The 26,684-nt window shown below is 38.6% G+C and overlaps 2 protein-coding genes across 4 annotated transcripts in view; one reads left to right on the top strand and one right to left on the bottom strand.

Annotated features, from left to right (window-relative positions):
- The window catches only part of NFATC3 (nuclear factor of activated T cells 3), a 135,044-nt gene that overhangs the window by 59,675 nt on the left and 48,685 nt on the right, over nt 1–26,684 (top strand). For all 3 annotated transcript variants that reach the window (XM_059153035.1, XM_059153036.1, XM_059153037.1), the window contains exons 4-6: nt 10,677–10,876; nt 19,468–19,640; nt 22,846–22,986. In XM_059153035.1, the coding sequence (XP_059009018.1) occupies nt 10,677–10,876; nt 19,468–19,640; nt 22,846–22,986 (514 nt within the window). The remainder of the gene's footprint in view (nt 1–10,676; nt 10,877–19,467; nt 19,641–22,845; nt 22,987–26,684) is intronic.
- On the bottom strand, nt 6,099–7,023 carry LOC131818521 (galectin-3-like). The gene has a single exon (XM_059153066.1). It carries the CDS (start codon nt 6,923–6,925, stop codon nt 6,209–6,211), a length of 717 nt encoding a protein of 238 aa, XP_059009049.1. The 5' UTR covers nt 6,926–7,023; the 3' UTR covers nt 6,099–6,208.

Genomic DNA, 26,684 nt, shown 5'->3' with positions numbered 1-26,684 from the left:
TCTAATTTATTTGGTGGTCCTTTACAATCCCTAAGGTACATAGAAGAGCCCCTACTTTTCATATGCATATAATACATATGCTTGGAGCAGATGCTGGCTGAAATATGTGTTATGAAATATATTCCCTTTGAAATCTTATATGCATGATTACCTTCCCGCATCACTGGTTTATTTTACTATCGAAGTATAAAGGACAGGTGGCTTATGTCTTTGCCAAGCTGGTATTAATGTGAGTCATCTAATATGACTAGGATACTTTGGTATATAGTACTTACTGGTACGTTATGTGATATTTGGGTAGCTTAATAGATAGCAATAAAATTTTTATTTGTATTTTCTATTTTAGACTCAGCTACTCTGTTTAGAACTACCTACTTCAGTGACTATTATTATTATTTAAATAATTCTGTTGACTAACCCCATGTGTTATTTTGCTTCACCAAATTGTACTGTCTTACTCCAAAATTCATTCATTTAGTAGTGGTTGACCGTCTGTAACGTGCTAGGTACTGTACTGTGCTCTGGAGATAATAGGATGGACCCTGTCCCCTGCATAGTACTTGGAGGCTAGTGGTAAAGTTGGTATTTCTTCCTCTACTAGGTGAATAGTTGGTTCCATAGAATGATTTGTTCAGTTTGGATTAAACATGAAAGAGCAACAGGTATAGCAGAAAGGAATAGATAATCACTTATTAGCTATGGGTTTCCAATTTCTTCTTTAGTTATTAACTTACTTAGGGTTTTTTTTTTAAATTTTATTTATTTGTTTGACAGATTACAAGTAGGCAGAGAGGCAGGCAGAGAGAGAGAGAGAAGAGGAAGCAGGCTCCCTGCTAAGCAGGGAGCCTGATGTGTTGCTCGATCCCAGGACCCTGGGACCATGACCTGAGCCGAAGGCAGAGGCTTTAACCCACTGAGCCACCCAGGTGCCCCCTTAGATTTTTTTTTTTCTTATTGTGATCATGTTGGCATTATATTTTTTATGGATTATTTTCAGTTAAAGCTATATAAAATTTATTAACTTATTCTACAAAAATATATGAAAAGAAATTACAACTGAAAATATTGAGGGGTGCCTGGCTGCTCAGTCAGTGTAGTTTGCAACCCCCCCCTTTTTTAGAGAGGGGGTGAGAGTACACATGTATGTGCACATGCGGGGGAGGGGAAGACCGAGAGGGATTGAGAGAATCTCAAGGAGAAGCCCCACTGAGCCCAGAGCCTGGCACAGGGCTCAGTTGCATGACCTTGAGATAGTGATCTGAGCCAAAATCAAGAGTATGACACTTAACTGACTGAGACCCACAGGTGCCCCAGAGTGTGCAACTCTTAAACTTGGGGTTGTAGGTTTGAGTCCTATGTTGGGTGTACAGATTACTTTAAAATAAAATCTTAAAAAAAGAGAGAATATTGATAGATTTCTTGACTATATAAATACAGAAAACTGCAGCTTCCAGTTAAATATAGTAAATAGCACACATGTGTTTTACTTTCATTAGAACTTAGGCAGCTGCAACTTAAGCCTGTTGGACAGAGAGAAAGAATCAATAACAAACACAACTCTTTTTACACCAAAGAACCCTGGAAAGACTCAGGAATTTGAGGCAGTGAGTGTCTCTGAAAGTAGGATGCAAGGTGGAGCTGACAGCAAAAGGATTGTTTGAAAGTCTGCAGAAGTAGTTAGAGTTCCCGGATTTTTCTCTTATGTGGCATAGCCGTGTGATAACCACTGTCTCACCCTGTGAGAATATTGCAGATTTACTCTTCAGAGGGAATAAAATAAAGATTCTAGGTTCTAGAATTACTGAAGGCAGAGCTTGAGGATCTGTACAGAAAATGGAGTGGAGGCATAATGAAAGTCTGCATACTAAATAGGGAGACTGCTGACCCCCCTTTCTTAACTCTCAAAATGTTTAGAACAAGTTTATGTTTCCTAGACAGAAAATTGCAAGATTTGCTTTTAGACAGATATGTAAAAAAAAAAAAAAACTTATGTGCCTCTTGACTACGGATATTCTACTAATGATCATACCCAACTCTACTTTATTTTAAACAGATATTTTGTAATAGAATTTTATTAACCTGAAATGGAAATGCAAAGATTATTTAATCAACTTGCTTGTGCAAATTTAAGAATATAAAAATAATGCTATAATATTATAAGGAAATAAATGTAGAAAACTAAATTATAACAAAATAGTTGTGTTTCAAAATGAAAAAGCTTGGTATTGACTATAGAAGACAATGAAGTAGTTAGATGTTTTTACCTGCAGTATCACTGCAAGTGTTCTGGATACAAAAGCAGGTATATTGATCATCAACCTAAATTCCATTAACAAGCGGCATTACTGGCAATAACATGATTTTCTGAAATGATGAGCTCTTACTAAAGTTTTCTTCAGTTTATATGGTAGTCACATTCATTAGACATTCATGTGTTAAAGCTTTAACAGTTTTGGGGCACCTGGGTGGTCGATTAAGCATCTACCTTCGGCTCAGGATCGAGCCCCGCGTTAGACTCCTTGCTCTGCTGAGAGCCTGCTTCTCCCTCTCACTCTGCCACTCCCCATGCTTGCCCTTTCCCTCTCTCACTCTGAGACAAAGAAATAAAATCTTAAAAAAAAAGCTGCAATTTTTTGGTATTTATATATACTAGGGAGTTGGATTCTAAGTTCATAAACTTTTCTATATACGTAAATGTTTGTAGGACGTTCTGAAGTTCTGTGCAATATCAATTGGTTCTGTGCTTGAAAGAACTGATTATCCCATGCATTGATAGGAATTTCAGTCTCTGGCCCCTTGTCATAAAATGCCCAAAGTGTACCTCACTTTGCTTGTTGCGATGCTCATTCATTTATATATTGTCTGTGACTGTTTTTATGCAGTGATGGCAGAGCAGTTAAGATAGAGAACATAGGTGGTACTCTCATCACCTCACACTTTGCTCAGGATGTGCAAATCTTAAAACTCAATAGTGTCTCAAGTCCTCAGAGTATGGCTGTACTGGAACTTTTACAATGCATACTTCTGTAAAAACAAAAAAAATGGATTTCAAAGGTCATCCTTTTAAGGCACAGTGGACTGTATTATTTTGTTATCAAAATAGATAGCAAAGCATTGTGTTTATCATTCAGTCAATGTTAAGGTTGGTCTAAAAGGATGTATAGGGTCACCTGGGTGGCTCGGTGGGTTGAGCCTCTGCCCTCAGCTCAGGTCGTGTTCTCAGGGTCCTGGGATCGAGCCCCACATCAGACTCTCTGCTCAGTGGGGAGCCTGCTTCTTCCTCTCTCTCTGCCTGCCTCTTTGTCTACTTGTGATCTCTTTGTCAAATAAATAAATAAAATTTTAAAAATAATAATAATAAATAAATAAATAAAAGGATGTACATCTTTTATATAGTCTCGCATTTCCATCTATCTGTGTCATTGTTACTTTGAAACCACCATGACCAACGGTGAAAACATTACCTCCTCTGTCTCCAGAACTGTTCTAAATCTAAATAAAGTGACTTCTTCACTTTACTTGCTAGTGATACCACCATTCTATTGGATTCTGAGTCTCAGAACTTTTTCTTAAAGATTTTATTTATAAGAGTGTGTGCCCAAGGGGGAGGGAGGGGCGGAGGGAGGGGCAGAGGGAGAGGACAAGGGAGAAGCAGACTTCTCAACTGAGCAGGGAGCCCAACATGTGGCTTGATCCCAGGACCCTGAAATCATGACTTGAGCTGAAGGCAGATGCTTCACTGACTGAGCCACCCAGGCGCCCCTGAATCTCAGAACTTCTTACTTCTTTTTTCTTTTCTTTCATTCTGTATATAGGCAGTTAGAGAAATCTCTATAGGGAAGGATTTATTGTATTCATCCCTCTCTGTTTCTATTTTCTGTTTATGTTTTTACTTCCATTCTAATTTAAATTTTCAGTACACATGATGTTAGTACTTAGTGCTTTGGCCTCTTAGCTGATTTCCATGATTCTGTCTTTTCCTTCCTTCAGAGAGCCTTCATTGATTTTTATCATATTCTTCCCAACATCCTTTTTATTATAAAAAGATTTCTGCCTTTTAAAGTCTTCACTGACTTCTTTAAATAAAATCTTAAAAAAAAATAATAAAATTCAGGGGTGCCTGGGTGGCTCAGTGGGTTAAGCCTCTGCCTCCGGCTCAGGTCATGATCTCAGGGTCCTGGGATTGAGCCCCGCATTGGGCTCTCTGCTCAGCAGGAAGCCTGCTTCCCCATCTCTCTGCCTGCCTCTCTGCCTACTTGTGATTTCTCTCTTTGTGTGTCAAATAATTAAATAAAATCTTTAAAATTAAATTAAAAAGTCCTCACTAATTTCTTAGAGTTTAATACATGCCACTTTGTTCTTTATTTTGTTGTCATCTATATAGTATTGGCTGAAGCAATGATATTCAATATGGATATTTCCATAATGGATCTTCAGTTAAAAGAGGAAGGGGTAGAGGTAGAAGACAAAGTTTCTGCCTTTTTGGAACTTAAACGGTACTGAGGAAAACAGATAATAAACCTATAGCACACTTTGTAAAAAAAGATTTATTTGCGAGAGAGAGAGAGAGAGCGCGAGAGCGCGCGAGTGAGCAAGCACACACACATACCTAGTGAGGGGCGGAGCTGAGGGAGAGGGAAGGAGAGAATCTCAAGCAGACTCCCTGCAGAGCTGGGAGTCTGACCTGGGGCTTGATCTCAAAACCCTGAGATCATGACCTGAGCAGAAATTAAGTCACATACTTAACCAACTGAGCCACCCAGGTGCTCCTATAACATACTTTTTGTAGTGATCCATACTATGAAAAATAATAAAAAAGGGAAGGGGACAGTGATATGGTATTTTAGGTAAGGTGGTCTTCTCTGAGGAGCTGACCTTTGACTATGGAACTGAAGGAGTGAGGTAATATGAAGATCAGAGGAAAGAATGTTCCATAGTGATAAAGTATGAAATATGAAAGCCTTGAGGTTAGGAATAAACGTGGGTTTCGTCAAGCAATAAGGCCAGGATGGTTAGAGCAGACTGTGAAAGGGAAAAGAGTAAGAAGAGAAGGTAAGGCAACAAGTTAGCCAGGGCTCAAATCACGTAGGCCTTATAAATCACCACAGGGCATTTGGATTTAGTTGAGTGTTGGAAGGAAGCCATTAGAGAGTTCTGAGCAGGGCATGGAATTATCTAGTTAAAAGTTTGTTCTGTCTCCTGACAGTAAATAGCCTGTATGAGAGCAAGAGCAAGAACAGGGAGAATGGTTATAAGGCTTTTGTAATTGCTTCTGTAAGTGTTACAGTCCTGAAAACCATCCTAGGTCAATTGTATTACCCCAGAATAGGCAGAAATCTTCATGTCCTTTTAATCAATTATGATGTTGCTTAGTTACAAATTCCACTACAGATTCATGAATGGACAAGTAGGGGGAGTGAAGTGTTCACCTGAAAAACCTCATAGTAGACTAGAACTCCTACATACTCGAATTCTGACTACATTACATACCTAGAAACACGGATAAGACTGGTAGCTAGTATTTATCACTGCCTACATGACAACACTGTATTAGGCATTTTATATTTGATATCATGTAGCAGGATAATTTATAAACCATAGTACAGAAAGAGGAGAATTTTTCTTAAAAGGTATTATAAAATCTCTGGCTTCAAGCTACGTGGTCTGGAACACTGTCCAGCCATCCAATCCAGTACTGCTATAGTGAAGGCATCACTGACACTGGGACTCATTACCATAACTTGTGGCAGTGCTAGGGACTGAGTGCTGGAAACTCCACTGCTGCCTTGAAGAGCCGGACACCACCTCCAGTATGTGTATTGAAAAATAGACTTTATGCAACCTACATTATTATGTCTTTCCCTTGCTGGTTTAATGGATTAAAGCAGCCATGGAACAAATCTTTCTCCCAGTTGGTGGCTAAAAGTAGGAGTGGAGATTACTGAGACACATTTTTCTTTCTTTTTTTTTGAACTCTTAGAATGTTTATTAAATCAAAGATTTACAAGGACAGTGATGAATAAAAGTGAAAATTTTCAATCAGGAAACATGAAGTTTCAATGTGTAAGAGTTTATATTCAATTTCATTTTTTTAAAAAAATCTTCCCCTTTAAGATTATATCATAACATGTGAAGCACTGGTGAGATCTATGTCACCAGAAATTCCCAGTTTGCTGATTTCCTGGAGATTTTTCATCCGATGATTATACTACAACAAGTGAGCATCATTGACCGCAACCTTGAAGTGGTCAGATTCAACCAGCACTTGTATTTTGAATGGTTTACCACTTTCGAATGGGAAAGTCGCCTGTCTTTCTTCCTTTCCCCAGATGTTATCCAGCTTTGTATTACAAACAATGATTCTCTTGTTGTCCTCATTGAAGCGTGGGTTAAAGTGGAAAGCAACATCATTCCCTCTCTTGAAATCTAAAGCAAATCTGTTTGCATTGGGCTTCATTGTGCCCAGAATTGTTATCAGCATGCGAGGCATGACTCCTCCAGGCAAGGGCAGGTCATAAGGTACAGTCAGTGGTCCAGCAGGGATGCCAAAGGCGCCAGCAGCGGGCTGGGCTCCAGGAGCACTTGGCTGTCCAGGAGGCGGGTAGGCCCCAGGCCCACTCTGTTGCCCAGGGTGGGCTCCTGGTGCAGGTGGTCCAGGATAAGCAGGAGCTGTTGGGCCAGGGTAGGCTCCTGGAGGTGCCTGTCCAGGATAGCCGCCAGGAGGGGCCTGTCCAGGGTAGCCACCAGGAGGGGCCTGTCCAGGATAACTGCCAGGAGGGGCCTGTCCAGAGTAGGCATCAGGATAGGAGGCCCCTGGGTAGCCCCCTGCTCCAGCAGGCTGGTTTCCCCATTGACCAGGCCATCCTTGAGGGTTTGGGTTTCCAGACCCAAATAAAGCATCATTAAGTGAAAAATTGTCTGCCATTTTCCCAACGCCTCGGCGCTTGCTCGCTTGCTGCGGGGGTGGCTTCTGGTGAGGTGCTGCGATCCCCGAGACACATCTTTCTGAAACTTGTAAGACCACCAAGTATGAGGAAACCACTATCTCAAAGCCGGGGAATCAGACTAAGGCTGCAGCAAAGCCCAGACATAGCTTAAGAATTTGTTACCTGACAAAAGAAATAGCATGCTTTTTTCTGGAGGCAAATACTTTCCTACTTGAGTCTCTAGAAGTCTCTTGAATACAAAATGTTCAGGATATGGTCAGCAATACACACACAAAAAAGAAAGTGTGATCCACAATAAAAAGAAAAGCAGTTGGTAAGAGCAGGCCCAGACATGGTCTAGATCTCTCTCCATCTGTGTTGGAGTTAGCAGAAAAAGTCTTTAATAATAGCCATGATAAAATGCTGAACCATCTAGTAGAAAACATAAGCTACATATGTGAAGAGATAGAGGGATTTTAGTAGAGGTAGGAAAAAAAAATTTAATTGAATGGATAAGGACAAAGATACAGTATTTATATTTCTATTTGTAATATAAACAAAAATTCTTAACTAAAAACTGACAAACCATAACCAATAGCACAGTAAAGGGATCATACATCATTGCCAAGTAGAATTTATCCCCCAAATGCAAAAGGTGGCCCAACACAGGAAAATCAATTGATATGATACACCACATTTAACAGAAGGGATAAAAAATATACGATCATTTCAGTTGACACAGAAAAGGCATCTGACAACATTTAATAGCCTTTCATTTAACCCCCCCCCCCATACACACAAACTGGGAAAGGGGGAAAATTCCTTACCATGAAAGGTCATTTATGAAAAGCCCACAGCTAAAATCATATTTAATTAATGGTAAAAGCCTGAAAGCTTTCTCCTTAAGATTAGGAAGAAGGATGTTTACTTTTACCACTGCTATTCAGCATTTGTGTTGGGAATTCTAGCCAGAACTATTAGACAATAAAATAAATAGAAGGCATTTGAATTGGAAAGGAAGAGGTAAGATTGTCTCTATTCATAGATATGTTCCTGTACATAGAAAATCTAAAATCATCCACAAGAAGACCACAGAGCTAGTAAATACAGCACTTCTGGGTGGAAGATCAGCATACGCTCAGCCTTTGTGTCTCTCTGTACCACTGATGAGCAACCTGAAGAGGAAATTTTAAAAAGGGTTTCCATTTACAGTAGCATCTAAAGGAATTAAATACTTAGGAATGAACTGAACCAAGGAGGTGTCAAAATATGTGCACTTTTAAACTATAAAATATTGCTGAAAGAAAAATGTAGATGGAAACATAAAAATAAAATTTAAGCATATGTAAAATAAAAATAGATATCCGTGTTTGTAGATAGGAAGCCTTAACATTATTAAGCCATCAGTACTGCCCAAAGCACTCTATAGATTCAGTGCTATACTTAGACCAAAATTCCAACTGCCTTTTTTGTTGAATGGAAAATCATATTTTTAGATTCATATGGAACTGTGAAAGGTCTCAAATAGGCAAAACAGTCCTGAAAAAGACTTGGAGGACTTACTTTACTGACTTGTAACTTACTACGAAACTATAGTATTTCAAACACTGTGGTACTGGCATAAAAACAGACCGATGAAATACAAGACAAAGCCCCAAAATAAGCCCTTAACATATTTGGTCAGTTCATTTTCTGTAGGATGCCAAGACTATTCAGTGGGGGAAGGGACAATCAAACTGGATATCTGCATGCAAAATAATGTAGTTGATCCCTTACCTTACATCACATACAAAAATAAACTCAAAGTAGATCAAGGACCTAAATGTGAGACCTAAAGCTATAAAACTCTTAGAAAGAACCATTGGGGGAAGCCTTCTTGACATTAGATTTGGAAAAGGTGTCTCAAGTATGGCACCAAAAGTATAAGCAGCAAAAGACAAAACAGATAAATTGGAGTCCATCAAATTTAAAAACTTTCACGTATCAAAGGACACTACTAAGAAAGTGAAAAAAACTACAGAATGAGAGAGAATATTTGTAAATCATGTATCTGCAAGGGATCAATTCAGATTATATAAAGAACTCCCAACTCAAAAACATCAAAACAAAAACAGATATACACCAAATGTGCCCCCAAAGAATGTTGAATTTTTGTTTTTTTGTTTAAGCAGTCACTTAACTTGGTGGGAGTCAACCTGTAAAATGTGTCTCTCTCTGGTTGGTGGCAGCTCATAATTACATTTCAGTTATATTAGCCTTACATTCCTTGGGATCTGACATGTTCATAGGTGGTTCCCAGGTCAATCAAACGATTGGGCAAAGTTTATGTATATAATTTGGAGCTTCCCCTCTCCGGCTGTCTCCTTTCTGGGATTTCCCTCTTATTCTCCAGGAGCTGTGGTTGTCCTGTTCTTCAGGCCCTTCAGACTTTAGATTTTCTTTTCTTTTTTTTTTTAAAGATTTTATTAATTTTATTTGAGAGAGAAGGAGAACATGAGTTGGGGGAAGAGCAGAGGGAAAGGCAGGTTCCCCACAGAGCAGGGACCCCAACCCATGGCTCTGTCCCAGGACCCTGAGATCTTGACCTGAGCTGAAGACAGACACTTAACAGACAGCCACCCAGGCACCCCAGACTAGATTTTCTGTAGGAGTTTCAGCCACTTTGTAAGGCATGGACTCTGGCCTTCTCTCAGGTTAAAAGCCTTAAAAACAGGAAACATACTTTTCCTTACTCTCTTCTTACATGTGTCAGTTTGCTTCTAGTATATGCTTATGTTGGTTACCCTCCATGCTTTCAAGTCATTCTTTATGTTCCAGGGGTTTTTTTTGTTTTTTTGTTTTTTTAATTAATTAATTTATTTGTCAGACAGAGAGCACTAATAGGCAGAGAGGCAGGCGGGGGGCGGGGGGGCGGGGAAGCAGGCTCCCCGCCGAAGCAGAGAGAGAGCCCGATGCGGGACTTGATCCCAGGATCCTGGGATCACAGCCTGAGCTGAAGGCAGTGGATTAACCCACTGAGCCACCCAGGCACCCTGTGTTTTAGTTTTTAATTGTTATGTGCATGATGATGGGTCATACTGATGCTACTCAGCCATCAGATTGGATAGGGGAGTCTCCCTAAGTGCCAAATGTATACTTCTTTAGGCTCTGTTTCCTTTATTTTCCTCCATCTTTGTGGCTTTTTTTTTTTTTTTTTACCTCCAGCACCTCCTGGTCCTCCCTCTGTATACTTACCTTCACCTCAACAATAGTGAAGGAAGAATACCAGAGAATGTCAGGTAGCCCAGCCTGTTAAGTCAGTTGAAATTTTAAGTTGGTAATGTATCTAATAGGCTTTTTGAGATTCTTCTAAAACAAACTGTCTATGATTTTAATAGCCTCTTAGAGGAGCTTCCTGCACACCCAAGTCTTTTAAGTCTGATCTGGATGGTTAATGTTGCCTGACAAAGAGAATCATCATTCCTTTTGGTTCTTCATAGCATTCTGTAAGAAGGCTTTGTAAAATTTGTATTGTTTTAGATATTTATATAGGAAAAAGCCCTCGTCCCTTTGTAACATATTCCAACATTTTATAACTCATAAACTTCTGAAATGTGGAAGATTGTTCACTTATTTTTCTTACTGTTATCTTTTTGAAATAACATTTTCTGTATCAATAATATGTTACAAATATAATAGACTTACTCTTCTAAACTTATTGTAAATACATGGATAATGAATTGTATTTTTCCATTTGTTCTTCCTACTTAGCTCCTGGGCTATAATGAAAAGCCGATAAATCTACAGATGTTTATTGGAACAGCAGATGACCGATATTTACGACCTCATGCATTTTACCAGGTGCATCGAATCACTGGGAAGACTGTTGCTACTGCAAGTCAAGAGATAATAATTGCCAGCACAAAGGTTCTGGAAATTCCCCTTCTTCCTGAAAACAATATGTCAGCCAGGTATCTTGAAACATACCTCAAAATGGACAGTTCTTTTTTTTTTTCTTTTTTCCCTTAAACAGCTTTCAGAAAAAAACATTTCTTTTTATAGTATAGAAATGAAGTATTCATTGTTCTAAATTAACAGAATAACATTATGTAAATAATCATAGTATATTATCTAAGATTGGTAACAAATTTCCAGAAAAGAAATTCAGTTCACCATAAGTTTATGAACCATCTAGGACCAGCCAAGTGTTATATTAAATGATAGAGAAAAATATATTGGACTTTTTTCAAGTTGCTCACAGTCTAATAGGATAGACAGTAATAATTGCAATACAGTTATTATAATTGTTAAATTTCCTTAAGGAAAACTTTGACCCTATCTCCAGGTGTCCCGTTTGACTCATTTCCAAATAAAATGAAGTAGCTAGCTTCTGAATGAGAATGCTTTAGAGTTTTGTTCAAGTTAGGAGTATATGTAGTTTATTATATGTTAGATTGTATGTTAGAAAATGAGTGGCGTAAACACTAGACATTTAGTTTGTTATTCCACAACAGAAATACACAGGCATTTTAGGAATAGCACGATGTCTCCATAAGTCATTGGTGCTCCAGACTCTGTATTTTTTCTTCTCTGCTATTTTAACATGTGTCTTCTATCCCCAAGATACAGAATGGCTACTAGAGCTCTAGCACATCACATCTAGCCATCACATCACATCCAAGCTATAGTCCCAGAAGGAATAAGGAGGAAGGGTAAATGAAAACTTCCATCTGAGTTAGCCTCTTTTTTATGTTATATAGTGTTGTGTTATGTTATATTATTTATATATATTTTTTTAAAGTAAGCTCCTTGCCCTATGTGGGGTGTGAAATCACAGCCCTGAGACCAAGAGTCACATGCTTTACTGAGCCAGCCAGGCGCCCCCTGAATTTGCCTCTTCTCGAAGAGCTTGTCACAGGGGAGCCTGGGTGGCTCGGATGGTTAAGTGTCTGCCATTGGCTCAGGTCATGAACCTGGGTTCCTGGGATTGAGCCCCACATCAGTCTCCCTGCTTGGCTAGGGGCCTGCTTCTCCTCTCCTACTGCTCCACCTGCTTGTGCTGTCTCTCATGCTCTCTCTCTGTGTCAAACCAATAAATAAATGTTATTTTAAAAATAAATAAAAAAATAAAGACTTGTCACAGAAACCTACCCAACACATCTCATTGTTCATCCTTGTATATAAGGAACATCTGGGATGTTTTGTTTTCTTTCTACTTGAGTACTTTTCTGTCTCTAACAATGAGAAAAATGGGGGGAAAGGAAATTTAGTATGCAACTTTTAATTGGTCACAACTAGGCATTTTAAAGTTACAGTGAGGTTTGTTACATAGATTATTTCAAACTACGGTATAGACCTTTCTTAAAATGACAGTAACATCCATTCCAGGCTATTGCGAAAACACATACATAAAATTAGATTTTGGTCTCTAGCTCTCTTCCTTTAAATTTATACTTAAATAACTTTTTGGGTAAGCTGCATATACCCCTGAAGGCATACCAATTTGTGATATAATTCTATTATTAGAAAATAAGAATTGCCGGGCACTGTGTGGCTCAGTTGGTTAATAAGCATCTGCCTTCAGCTCATGTCATGATCCCTGGGTCCTGGGATCGAGCTCTGCATTGGGACTGCTCCTTGGGGAGCCTGCTTCTCCCTCCACCTCTACCTCCTCTCTCTCCTTTCATGAATAAATAAAGAAAATCTTAAAAAAAAAAAAAAGAATTGTCTTAAGAAATAATCAGTTATTATGGCTCAGTTGGTGAAGCATCCAGCTCTTGATTTTCGGTACATTGGATTTAGTAAGGAGTCTGCTTATCCCTCTCCCTCCTTTATCCCTCCCTGTACACACATTCTTTCTGTCTAAAATAAAATCTTTATTTAAAAAAAAAAGGAAGAAAAAAGAGGAAAAAAGAAAGAACTTACCTTGTTGACTTTTCCCCCTTGTTACCTATTACTAGAAAAGACAAGTTAATATAAATTGAAATAAAACCTACTTTGTTTACATGGATGGTACTCAATAACCCAACCCAGTTCTCTGCCTCCAGGCATCCTATTTGACCCTTTTCAAATAAAGTGAAGTGGCTAACCACTGAATGAGAATGCGTGCATGTGAACTTCTTCCCTTTTACTCTAGGATCTTATTTTTTCATTTAGCATCAAAAGCATATGAATATACAGTTGTAATAGCTGCAAAGATGAATTTAAAACTCAGTTGACCCATCTTTTTTCTAAGAACTCAAAAAATTGATCCCTAGAAGATAGTTTGCAGGCCATGTTTCCATTTGTTCTTCTGGGTCTTAAAAGCAACTGGACTTAAATCAAGTTCAATAGAAAGTTACCAGAAGCTTCTTAAACTTCTTAACTTTGTTTTGTTTTGTACTTTTTTTTAAGATTTTATTTTTTTATTTGATAGAGAGGGAGCACTAGCAGGAGGAGCAGAGGGAGAGGAGAAACAGGCTCCCCGCTGAGCAAAGAGCCCAATGTGGGGCTCGATCCCAGGACCCCGGGATCATGACTTGAGCTGAAGTCGGACACTTAACCAACTGAGCCACCCAAGCACCCCATACTTCTTAACTTTGTCTGAAGGATAGAATAAGAAATATCCATATGAATAATTTCATAATCTGAAAAACCACTATTAAAAATATTAGCTTTTAAGTTGGTCATTATTACATATATACATATACACAGAATCTTTAGAAGTTAAAGGGAGAAGCTGGTATTTCCTGATGGCATGGTAGGTTTTGCTTTACCAGACAAGGAGAGATGTATAAAAACTTACCACATTTATTTTTTGCCTTGTTCTCCAGAAGTTCACAGTCAAGTTTGGTTACAGTGATTATAGTAATTTGTATAACCCTAAATTTGGAATATATTCATTTCCTGTTCTTCTGTTGAAAGTTTTTTTTTCTGTTTTCCTTGACCTAATTTGTATTTATGTTGTAAAATGCCTCATCCTTTCTAAAAATAATGTATAAATCAATAAACAAAAAAGAGTACACAAATTTCTAAAATTTTCAAGAAATTGGGAAAGCTTCACATATCAATTAATGTGAGAAAATCAGCTAAACATATCTCTCTTATCCTTTTCCCATCTACTAGTATGTGGAACAGACTGTAGTCATGACTCCTGTCCCTTCCCCAAGAGGATATGGCATATGTTGCCTACCTGGATCAGACCAGAAAGCAAAAGCTGCAGAAATACTATTGTTACTAGTACATACAGCTAGTGCCCTCATCGCACCCTCGCACCCTGTCAGGTGCACACCTGAACTTTCTCTAGCCATTCTGTCCACCCTGGCCTTTTAGATTAGGGACAGGAATTCTGTAAGAAGGCTTGTGGCAACATTGTGTATGTCCAGAAAAGGGTTGAATAAGAAGCAACTAGGAGGGGTACCTGGGTGGCTTAATTGATGAAGCATCTGAGTCTTTGATTTCAGCGCAGATTGTGTCAGGGTTGTGAAATTGAGCCCGGATTCAGGCTTCACACTCAGCAGGGTGTCTACTTGAGATTCTCTCTCTCTCCCTTCCTCTGCCCCCGCTTTCCCTGCTTGTGCTCACTCGGTCTCTCAAATAAATAAATCTTAAAAAACAACAAAAAAAAAGCAACTAAGAAGTTACACAAACCTAAGGAAACTTCTTCCCTGTATCTTAGCTAATAGAGCAGCTGATGAATGAGGCTGTTTTACCTAACAACTAATTATAAGCTATAGTTATTGAATGTATTATAGTGTCAGTAATGGTAGATAAATAATTTGTGCATGATAAGACCATCATTGTTCAAAATAATTTATGTGTAAGTTAGTTATAGTTGTGTTAAATGACTCTTATTCTCTAAAAACACTAAGGTGGGGAAAGCTTGGCAGATATTCCACTTGTTTTGCCTACTGTCCCATAGGCGTGGTCATTTCAGTCCTAATTTATTTTGCATGTGTAAGACTCTTTATTTAAGACCATTATACTAACTCATTGCTGTAAGCACCCTACAAGATACTTTAAATATAAGATGCCATTATTCATTGCCTTATCCTACTCAAAACTCCTCCCTGTTTTTAAAACTAGATGAATATGGATATGGCGGTATTATACTCTGACCTAAAATATAGTTATATATTGGGGATACCTGGGTAGCTAGCTCAGTTGGTTAAGCCTCCGACTCTTGATTTCTGCTAAGGTCATGACCTCAGGGTGGTGAGATCAAACCCTGTGTTCCCCTCACCCTAGGAGGGAGTCTGCTTCTCTCCTCCTTCTCCCTCTGCCCCCTCCCCTTGTTGTTTCTCTCTCTCTGTCTCTCTCTCTCTCTCAAATAAATGAATAAATCTTAAAAAAGGAGGGGGCACCTGGGTGATCAGTCAGTTAGGCATCTATCTGCCTTCAGCTCAGTTCATGATCCCAGGGTTCTGGGTTGGAGTCCCACATCTGGTTCCTTGCTCAGCAGGGAATCTGCTTCTCTCTCTGCCTCTGCCCCTTTTTCCCCCTTCCTTACCCCCCAACTGCTTGTGCTCTCTTACATGCTCTCTCTCAGGTAAACAAATCTTTAAAAAAATTGAAAAGTAAATACATTTTTTTTTAAAAGATAAAAATAGGGGCGCCTGGGTGGCTCAGTGGGTTAAGCCGCTGCCTTCGGCTCAGGTCATGATCTCAGGGTCCTGGGATCGAGCCTCGCATCGGGCTCTCTGCTCAGCGGGGAGCCTGCTTCCTCCTCTCTCTCTCTGCCTGCCTCTATGCCTACTTGTGATCTCTCTCTGTCAAATAAATAAATAAAATCTTTTAAAAAAAAAAAAAAAATTAAAAGATAAAAATAAGGGGCTCCTGGGTAGCTCAGTCAGTTAAGTGTCTGCCTTCCAAAAGGGTCGTGGTCCCAGGGTCCTGGGATTGGTCCCCACCGTTGGGCTCTCTGCTCAGCAAGAAGCCTGCTTCTCCCTCTCACTGCACCTCACCCTGCTTGTACTTTCTCTCTTTCTGTCAAATGGGTAAATAAAATCTTTTTAAAAATATCTTAAGGGCGCCTGGGTGGTTCAGTGGGTTAAGCTTCTGTCTTGGGCTCAGGTCATGGTCTCAGGGTCCTGAGATTGAGCCCCGTATCGGGCTCTCTGCTAAGCAGGGAGCTTGCTTCCCCCTCTTTCTCTGCCTGCCTCTCTGCCTACTTGTGATCTCTTTCTCTCTGTCAAATAAATAAATAAGATCTTTTTTAAAAAATCTTAAAAAAAGATAAAAAATAAAATACAGTCATACTTGTAAACAAAATTGATAGTTATTTTTATTCCTCTGTGTGGTTTTCTTGTTGGTCCAGTCTTTTCCTGCATTTTGTAGCCAGAGGTATATTGTGGGGTTGTTGTTGTTGTTGTTTTAAGATTTTATTTATTTATTTATTTGACAGAGAGAGAGCAAGCACAGGTAGGGGAATCAGTAGAGAGAGAAGCTGTTTACACACTGAGCAGAGAGCCTTATGTGGGGGTCCATCCCACGACCCTGGGATCATGACTTAAGCGGAAGGCAGATGCTTATCGGACTGAGCCACCAGGTGCCCCGTGTAGCCAGAGTTTTAAGATTGTCATTTCTGATGCTCATTCTATATCTTCTCTTAGAAACAGCTCTCTGCTAAAATACCTTCCCTTGGTTCATCCAAGTGTCTCAGGTCAGTAGAGCATGTGACTCTTGATTTCAGTGTTGTGAGTTTGAGCCCTATGATAGGGGTAGAGTTTAAAATAAAATAGTACATACATATATTTATATAAAATACCTTTCCTCAAAACTCAGTAAAATGGATAGTCTCTGGTATTTCTTTCCCCTTAATGATTTACATTGGCATGTTAAGATGAAAAATCACAAGTTGCCTGGGTGGCTCAGTTGTTAAGTATATGCCTTTGACTCGGGTCATGATCCTAACGTTCTGGGATCAAGCCCCACACTGGGGCTTCTTCCTTTCCAGCTCCCCCGTGCTTGTGTTTCCTCTCACTATCTCTATCTGTCATAAATAAATAAAATCTTTAAAAAAACAAAAAAGGATGAACAATCACTACCTCATACAATTTGATCAATACTGGTTGAGCTGAAGTGCAGGTGTTCAATATTAGTTAAATATAATTCATTATCTTTAAATGGCAAATACTTACTTTCAAAAGTGTTTTTTTTTTTTTTTAAATTTCTTCTGTGTCTTTCTGATCATGAAAATACTCATCCTTTTGAGATTCTTTTTTTTTTTTTTTTTTTTTAAAGATTTTATTTATTTATTTGACAGAGAGAAATCACAAGTAGATGGAGAGGCAGGCAGAGAGAGAGAGAGGGAAGCAGGCTCCCTGCTGAGCAGAGAGCCCGATGCGGGACTCGATCCCAGGACTCTGAGATCATGACCTGAGCCGAAGGCAGCGGCTTAACCCACTGAGCCACCCAGGCGCCCTCCTTTTGAGATTCTTTCTCATGCATTATTCCTTTTTGAGAACCTAGTTCTTTAACACATCTTGTCCTCACAACAACTGCTGTAGGCTCTTGGCAATGAGCACCAGAGTTGGGACTGTTGATAGATAAAGCAAAAGGACGATGACAAGGAATACCACAAGAGAGAGTAAACTTTAACTAGAATGTTGATTATTAAGTTACCTGTTTGCTTTCTTCTTTAAATATGTGAATAAGGGGCACCTGGGTGGCTCAGTCATAAGCATCTGCTGAGAGAAAAACCACAAAAACTTAGTGTGTTTATACTACAGCTTTATTTATAACAGCAAAATACTGGAAACCCCATTAAAGCACTGATGAAATCAATTCTGATATAATTACATGTAGGTACCAACATGGGAAAAGGTCCTAGTAAAAAAAAATAAGGAGCAGGGATGCCTGGGTAGCTCAGTCCTTAAGCATTTCCATTTGGCTTGGGTCATGATCCCAGGGTCCTGAGATTGAGCCCTGCATCTGGCTTTCTGCTCAGAGAGAAGCCTGCTTCTCCCTCTCCCACTCCCCCTGTTTGTGTTCCCTCTCTTGCTGTGTCTCTGTCATGCAAATAAGTAAAATCTTAAAAAAAAAAAGGTGAATACAAACATATGTTGTAGGTACTGTTGTTTCCTACCATGATTTTGAGTTAAGCAGCCATACAAGTAATAAATTTTGAAGATAATGAAATGTTAGACCTTAAATACCAAAACGTTAATTTTATGTGTGCATACTTTAGAAATGAATCTTAGAATCTTAGCCTGATGGATTTTTTTACTAATTAACATAGCACTAGAAAAGTCTAAATATGCTATTAATGACTGATTAGTAGTCCTACAAGTGAAATCTTTTCTGGCTTGGTTACTTTTATAGAATTTAACTGTCTTTTTATTTTGTATTTCACTTACCTAGTTTTGTAAAACAAACCACTCTAATAGTTTCATGGCTCAAAGTAATAACTGTTCATTATTTTCATGATTCTTAAGGTTGGCTGGACTCAGCTGATCCATTCATGTGGTGGCAGCTGGGATCACTCTTGCCCCTGAATTCAGCTGGAAGCTCAACTGTGTTTTGAACATCCAAGATGGTTGGATGTAGCTGGAATAGTTGAAGATTGTCTTGGCCTTTCTTTCCAGTTTGCCAATTGGACTTCATGGTGGCTCAGGGCTCTAAGAGAGCAAAAGTGAAAGTTATGAGGCTTAAATGGTGGGCCCAGGACTTAACCCTCATAACTTCCACTCTATCAGTTGGTTACATTCTGTCTGTCAAAGCAGATCATAAGACCAGCTTTCAAAGGGAGTACCTAGGTATTCCACTTCTTGATGGGAGAAGTGGCATGCAGGTACAAGAATGGGCAAGAATTATTAACAGCCATCTTTTTAGACAATCTGCCATGCTTACCATTATATGTTTGTCGTTGATAATATATTTTTTAAAGATTTTATTTATTTATTTGACAGAGAGAGAGAGAGAGAGATCACACGTAGGCAGAGAGACAGAGAGAGAGAGGGAGAAGCAGGCTCCCCACTGAGCAGAGAGCCCGATGCAGGACTCGATCCCAGGACCCTGGTATTATGACCTGAGCCGAAGGCAGAGGCCTAAACCACTGAGCCACCCAGGCATCCGTTGATAATATTTTTTTTTTTTTTAAAGATTTTATTTATTTATTTGACAGAGGGAGATCACAAGTAGGCAAAGAGGCAGGCAGAGAGAGAGAGGAGGAAGCAGGCTCCCCACTGAGCAGAGAGCCCGATGCGGGACTCGATCCCAGGACCCTGAGATCATGACCTGAGCCGAAGGCAGTGGCCCAACCCACTGAGCCACCCAGGCGCCCTGATAATATTTTTAATCTCAAAATTGACATAGGAGAAAATAGCAGTCATACTTTTTTTTCTTTTTTTTTTTAAGTGGGCTCCATGTCAAGGTGGGCTTGAGCTCATGACCCTGAGTTCAAGATCTGAGCTGAGATCAAGAATCAGACACTTAACCAACTGAGCCACTGCGGCACTCCATGCATTTTTCTTTTTTGACCTGATTTTAGGTAGTGATAGTTCTTCCCCGCTAGGTTGAGCTAAGTTGTTGAGGACCACTAAATATCAGTAAGCAAATAAAATTTGTCTATTTTTCTCCCTAGTATTGACTGTGCAGGTATTTTGAAACTCCGCAATTCAGATATAGAACTTCGAAAAGGAGAAACTGATATTGGCAGAAAAAATACTAGAGTACGACTCGTGTTCCGTGTGCACATCCCGCAGCCCAATGGAAAAGTCCTTTCTCTGCAGACAGCTTCCATACCTGTAGAGTGCTGTAAGTGAGCTTGTGATGTTTTCAGATTTTGTTTATAATAAGCCATTTTCTGTTTTGTTTATAATGTAATATTTGGATCAGAAGTATAAATCGAGGCACAGAGATTAGATGTCTAATGTGATTTTCTTGTATGGAAATAAGCTGCTTGTTTAGGTGGGAGGGGTGCTGATTTTGGAGTTAGGAAATGGGTTCTCATGATAATTTGACCATAGGTAACTGTGCTGTTACTGTGCCTGTAGACAAATTCTCTTGACCACAGTTTTCTTAATCTATAAGAAAAGAAGATGGACTTGATGACATCTGAGAACCAGTTGAAGCTATGGTTCTGATACTAAGTATCCCTTGGTCACCCTTGTTTAATTAAAATGTGAGCCTTCTTAAAAAAAAATGTGAGCCTTCTTGTTGGAAGATGCCTATCTTTGCAAGCTGACGTCTCAGCTAAATAAAGACTTTTAGGAGTTTATTTTTTGGTTCATTTGTTTTATCATTAATCTATTTATATCCAATTGAGAAAATGAATTCCCTCCTCCCCTCCAGTTTACAAAGGCAAGAAATGAGAATAGGCCCTAGAACTTGGTGCCTACTCCAGCTCTGGAGAACTGTGAACCTCTCGCAGGTTAGCTGGTAGGACTGGAGTTTTGAGACTGCTATTTAGATGTTTAGGGCATAGACTTAGAAGTGTTCTAATTCCATGTCTAAATTTTGTGTAGGAGGAAACTGAGGCACAAGTATCTGAAGTACTTACTCCTTCAAGCTTATTTGCTTGCTGGTGAGAGCTGTGCCTAGAACACAGGTTTTCCTAGTGCTCTTTCAGTTATACCATTTTATTTCTGTCAAAACATGCATTCCTGATTTGGGATCAAACCTACTGCATTACCTTTCTGTGCTCCTTTTTGCTGTTTGTTGGATTGCACTACTACTTTATTATTTCCTGGTTGGCTTTCGGAATCACTGAGCAAATCCATGGTAATAGAATTCACTGTAGAAGTAGTTTTATATTAATTTTAATAGACAATACAGGTATATGCTACAAAATTCAAAAAATACGGAGTGAAAACAAATTTCCAGGTCAACTATTTCCGCTTCTTAGAAGCAGCTGTCATTGCCATTGTTCTTATTATCATCCCAGACTAGTCTGTGCCAGTATAAGCGTATGTGTATCTATTTTTTAGCAAAGCTCAATTATTTAAGTTGATAGAGTAATTCGAATTTTTTTTCTAATTTTTAATTTTTTTATTTTTTATAAACATATAATATATTTTTATCCCCAGGGGTACAGGTCTGTGAATCGCCAGGTTTACACACTTCACAGCACTCACCAAAGCCCATATCCTCCCCAATGTCCATAACCCAGTAATTCGAATTTTTGAGATGAAGTTATTATAATGATTTTCTATTTTTTCTTTAAGTTTATCAAATTAATATGTGATTATTGCAAATATAGAAATGCAGAATGGTACAAAGAGTAGTATGGAAATCTTTTGTAATACCACTGCCCTGAAGTAGTCACTATTAACCTTTTTTTTTTTTTTAAAGATTTCATTTATTTATTTGACAGACAGAGATCACAAGTAGGCAGAGAGGCAGGCAGAGAGAGAGGAGGAAGCAGGCTCCCTGCTGAGCAGAGAGCCCGATGCGGGGCTTGATCCCAGGACCCTGGGATCATGACCTGAGCCGAAAGCAGAGGCTTTAACCCACTGAGCCACCCAGGCGCCCCAACCTTTTTTTTTTTTTAATTTTTTTTTTTTTTTTTTGTATATATTTGAAAAATATATATCTTTTAGTTGAATGTACCTGCTTATTACGCCTTTGCCATTTGTTGAACACAGTTTTGCTGTTTCTTTGAATGTACCTGCGGTGGCTAGTTTCCACCATAAATATCTAAAACTTGAAATAGTCTACATCTTAGGCTAGCCAGTGCTTGTTGTCATTTCCCTTCTCTTTGAGCCATTTGGAACATAAGTATTTTCTGAGGTCTAAGTTAGTGCTCAGTACTTTCCAAGTTGTAGTTGATCCTATATCCCAGACCCATGTCCTATGAAAAGGGTCCGTTTTAACATTCTCTTTGAGTGGGACAGTGATCCCAATTCACATACATTTTGTAGCTTGGTATTAAATACTTGGGAGAGCCAAGAGCCATAGTAAACTGGCTATGTGTGCTTCCTAAAGGTATTCAAGTTTAAATTTCTTTAAAATGTGCTTGCCAAACAAAACAGCTGATCCTCAAAGCCACCAATTTTCCACCCACGAAATAGAACTAAAAGTAGACCAGTTTTCCAGCTGTGAAGAAGAGCACATAATTCATACTTTTTATTTGTTTTAATCCAGAGAAACCTAAATAAGCATTTGGCAAGAAGAAACCTTACAGAACCTAAGCAGTCAGAAGAAGTATAATCTGTAGCTTAAAGCTCAGACAGTTAAAAAAACAAAGAAAGAAAAGAAAACTCTAATAGAATCTCACAATATATAACAATTTGAAATCAGTCAATATCAGAGAAAGGTGACCAAGGTCACTGTTTATAAAAGTTGGTAATTTAAAGACTGGCCTTTTCTTAAAGACTTTTCTTAAAGACTGGCATTAAGAAAGACTATGTTTCACATACCCTGGCAAGAAAGGGTGCAGTGCACTGTGGAAACATTTACTTCCATTTTTAAAAATTCAGTGTGTACTTCATGTATGCTTCAGTTATTTAGAAAATTGCCCAGAATGGAATCCTGCTGTCACAGTAATGACCTGTATATTTTCTTGAGGAAAGAGCTAATTTTTTTCTTTTAGAAACTTGTCTTCTTTTAATTGTATGCAATATAATTACATATGTTTGCATTGATCTGCTTTATATAGTTAGATTAGATATATCAATTTTAATAGTTGTATGGAAAAAAATGTATTGAAGACAAGCTAAAAGGAGAAAAGTGGATGAAATTAATGTTTTGAAGTCAATATGAAGTTGTAGACATTGACTAATTTTTCTTTTGTTGGTTTCTTTATAGTTGTAAGAAAATTCTTTAGAAATCACACAAATCTAATAAATCTATTTTGTTTTCTAAATAATAGTGGATATTGCTACCATTGTCTCAGACTTAAAAAGCCCAGAGTTTGCTTCCCTTTATTTTTATTGTATAGCTTGAATTTATCATTTACGTATGGAATATTTTAAACTAATATTTTGTTTCTTCTTAACTCGTAAAAAAAAACCAACAACAGCTCAGCGGTCTGCTCAAGAACTTCCTCATATTGAGAAGTACAGTATCAACAGTTGTTCTGTAAATGGCGGTCATGAAATGATAGTGACTGGATCTAATTTTCTTCCAGAATCCAAAATCATTTTTCTTGAAAAAGGACAAGGTAAGTAAGATTTAGTTGATTGACCTCAAAATAAGGGGTAGAAGGGATAAAATAAATTATTCAGATGTTTCACTAACATTAATAACAAAATAGTTTTCCTAAAGCTACAGACATCATTTACACAGATTTGTTTTTGGAAGCCATACATTTCTTAAATTTTCACATAAATGTTGAATTCTCATTAAGGATGTTTCAAAAGCAGTATTTCTACTCCTTTGTATACATATACTACTCAAGAGAATTGACAGTATGTTGCACAGAAACGAATATTTGCAGCCACATTATTCATAATAGCCAAAGTGGGAACAATCCAAAATGATCATAACTGTTATGTGGATAAACAAACTGGGGCCTATCCATATAATGGGATACTAATCAGCCATAAAAAAGAATAAAGTAATGATTCAAAACACACCACGAGTGAACCTTAAAAACATGCTAAGTGAAAGGAGTCAGCACACAGTGTCCCAAATCAGCAATCCATAAAGACTGAAAGATTAGTGGTTGCCACTGGAGGGAGGGGAATGACTGTTAATGGGCATGGGGTTTCTGGAATTAGGTAGTGATGGTGGTTATAGAGCCCTGCGAACATACTAAAAGCCTTTCAATGTTATACTTTAAAAGGGTGAATTTTATGTATTTTATATATGAATGTATAAATTGTGTCATTTTCAGAAATGTAGAAGGATTCTGTGACTATCGGGATGTTTGATTTAGCGCTTCTTGAGCATATTTAAAACAGTTTTCCATTAAGCTCCTGGAGGACAGGGACTACCTCTACAAAGAAACAAAAAAACAGTACCTCCCGCATCTCACACAGCGTCCCAGGAACCTGCAGGGTGGTGGAGGTGCATGAAAAAAACAAACACTTTCCATCAATTATTCCTTCTGATTTTTTAAAGCATTTTTAAAGTCGTGAAATACCTTTTTATAAGAAGAATATAACACATACTCATACCTCCTACCAAGTTTAAGAAGTAAGACATTTATCTCTGAAGGCCTTTTGAAACCCCTTCCCAAATGGATTCTACTCCTAAATCAATCCATGTTTTTCTTTATAGTTTTATGTATTTTCTCTGGTTTTAGGCTGTATAACATTGCATATTTTCTTCTGAAAATTGCTTTTTTCAGAGGTCAACATTAATGTTTTAAGATTGATCCATGTAATAGAAGATCTTTCATTTTCACTTCTTTATAGTTTTACTGTATGAATTGCCACAGTTGATTATGTTTCCTCACTGGGTATTTGGGCTGTATCCAGTTTTTGACATTACCAAACAATAACTAGCAGTGCTACTATGAACATTTTACTGCTTATCACCTGGTGGACATAAATAAGAATGTCATAATTCTTTTTTTTTTTTTTTTAAAGATTTATTTATTATTTATTTGACAGACAGAGATCACAGGTAGGCAGAGAGACAGGCAAAGAAAGAGGAAGGGAAGCAGGCTCCCCGCTGAGCAGAGAGAGCCCAGTGTGGGACTCGATCCTAGGACCCTGGGATCATGACCCAAACTGAAGGCAGAGGCTTTAACCCCCTGAGCCACCCAGGCACCCCGAGAATATCATAATTCTTATATTTTGTTTATCTGGTAGGTGTAAAATGGTATCTTGAACTTTGATTTTGAATTTCCCTGACATTTATTGAGGGTGTTATGGGTCATTTATGTATCCTTTTTTGTGTAATATCTGTTGGTGTTTTTTGCTCATTTTTTTCCATTGATACAGTTTTCATTTTCTTACTGCCTTATGAGATTGTTTATGCATTCTGGATATCAAAGTGAGTTGGTGAAGTGCCTCACTTTTTCCCATTCCTTAAGTGTATGTCATACAATTTTACCTTCCTTTGAACGTGTAACTGAGCTAATTTCTGAAACCTTCCGGGGTGGGGGCTTTGTGGGACTATTGGTTTCTGCTATAATTCTATTCATGGGTATAGGACCATTTATGTTTATTTCTTCTTGAGTTATTTTTTGTGATTTATACTTTTCCAGGTTAAAAAAAAAAAGGCAAACCTTCAGTCTGTTTCTCCTTTACTCTCACATTGTTACTACATTCACAATACTTCTGACTCCAGATGTGTGGGTTTCCCATATATCAACCAATTCTTTGAAATGAACTGGATTTTTTTTTTTTTAAGACTTCATTTATTTATTTACTTGACACAGAGAGACACACAAGAGAGGGGAAGTGTGAGAGGGAGAAACAGGCTCCCCGCCAAGTAGGGAGTCCAGTGCAGGGCTCCATCCCAGGACTCCTGGATCATGACCTGAGCTGAAGGCAGACGCTTAACAACTGAGCCACCCAGGCACCCTGAACTGGATTTTCTTAATTAAATTCAATTCTGACAGTATCTGGAGTTAGCTCAGACCATAGCTTAAGGGCTCAGTACCATAAGACTGCCCCCTACTTCAAATGCCAGTCGAAAGTAGTAGGTGCCCAGTTGCCCACATCATCGTTCTGACTTGGCTACAAATTGGAGGTTCCCATTACCTCTATCTTGGATTTGATCATTTGGTAAAGCAGAACTCCGAGCAATACGTACTTGTATTTACCAGTTTACTGTGTAATAGAGAATATCATAAAGGATACAGGTGAACAACCAGGTGGAAGAGATATGTGGAATAAGGTATATGGGAATGGGTGCAGGGCTTCTCTATCTTATGGACATGCCACTATCACAGCTACCCCCATGTGTTTGACAACCCAGAATTTCCCCCAGTCTCTGGAGTAATTTAGTATTTTTATGGAGGCTTCACCACACAGGCTTGACTGATTATTCCTTATTCTCCCTTCTCTGGAGAATGGAGGTGGGGATGAATGTTCCAAGGTTCTAATCATGGCTTGGTCTTTTGGTGACCAGCCACCATCCAGGGGCCCGCCAGAAGTCACCTCCTTAGAACAAGAGATAGTTCTGTCACCCAGGAAATTCCAAGGGATTTAAGACCTCTGTGTCAGGAACTGGGGTCAAAGACCAAATACAGGGCGCCTGGGTGGCTCAGTTGGTCAAGCATCTGCCTTTGGCTTAGGTCATGATCCCAGAGTCCTGGGATCGAGTCCCACATCGGGCTTCTTGCTCAGCAGGGATTCTGCTTCTCCCTCTACCTCTCCCCCCCCTGCTCGTGATCTTTCTCAAATAAATAATTAAAATCTTAAAAAAAAAAAAAAGACCAAATACAAGAACAAAAGGTATTCCTTGTGCTGTTCGTATCACTTAGAAAATCGTAAGAATTTTAGGAGCATTGGGATGCCGGCGTGGCTTAGTTGGTTAAACATCCCAGGGTTCTGGGATCTAGTCCCATGTCAGGCTTCTTGCTCAACAGGGAGCCCGCTTCCCCCTCTGCCTGTCACTCCCTCTGCTTTGGAGTTTGAGCGCTGTCTCTCTCTCTCTTTCTTTAATAAATAGAATCTTTAAAAGAATGTTTTAAGGAACTTCAGGAGTTTTATCCCAGGAACCAGAGGCAGAGACCAATATATATTTTCGCTATTATTTCACACAAGGATTTTATTTATTTCACTCAGTTTTCAAATTTGTTTGACATTAATTTGGTTATAATACTGTATTTCTGCATCTGGAATTACATCCCTTTTTAAAAATGTATTCTGCTGTTATTTGTGCAATCTCTGGTTTTTTAGCCAGGGTTTCCAGAGTACTTTGACTTTATTGATCCTTTCGGTTGGTATTTGTTTTCTGTTT

Source organism: Mustela lutreola, chromosome 16, assembly GCF_030435805.1.
Source record: "Mustela lutreola isolate mMusLut2 chromosome 16, mMusLut2.pri, whole genome shotgun sequence".
NCBI lineage: Eukaryota > Metazoa > Chordata > Mammalia > Carnivora > Mustelidae > Mustela > Mustela lutreola.
Note: the sequence above shows the minus strand (reverse complement) of the source record. Positions and strands in the feature narration are given on the sequence as shown.

Bases quoted from the DNA above. Each gene is read 5' to 3' on its own strand.
- LOC131818521 (XM_059153066.1), bottom strand. From the start codon at position 6,925: ATGGCAGACAATTTTTCACTTAATGATGCTTTATTTGGGTCTGGAAAC.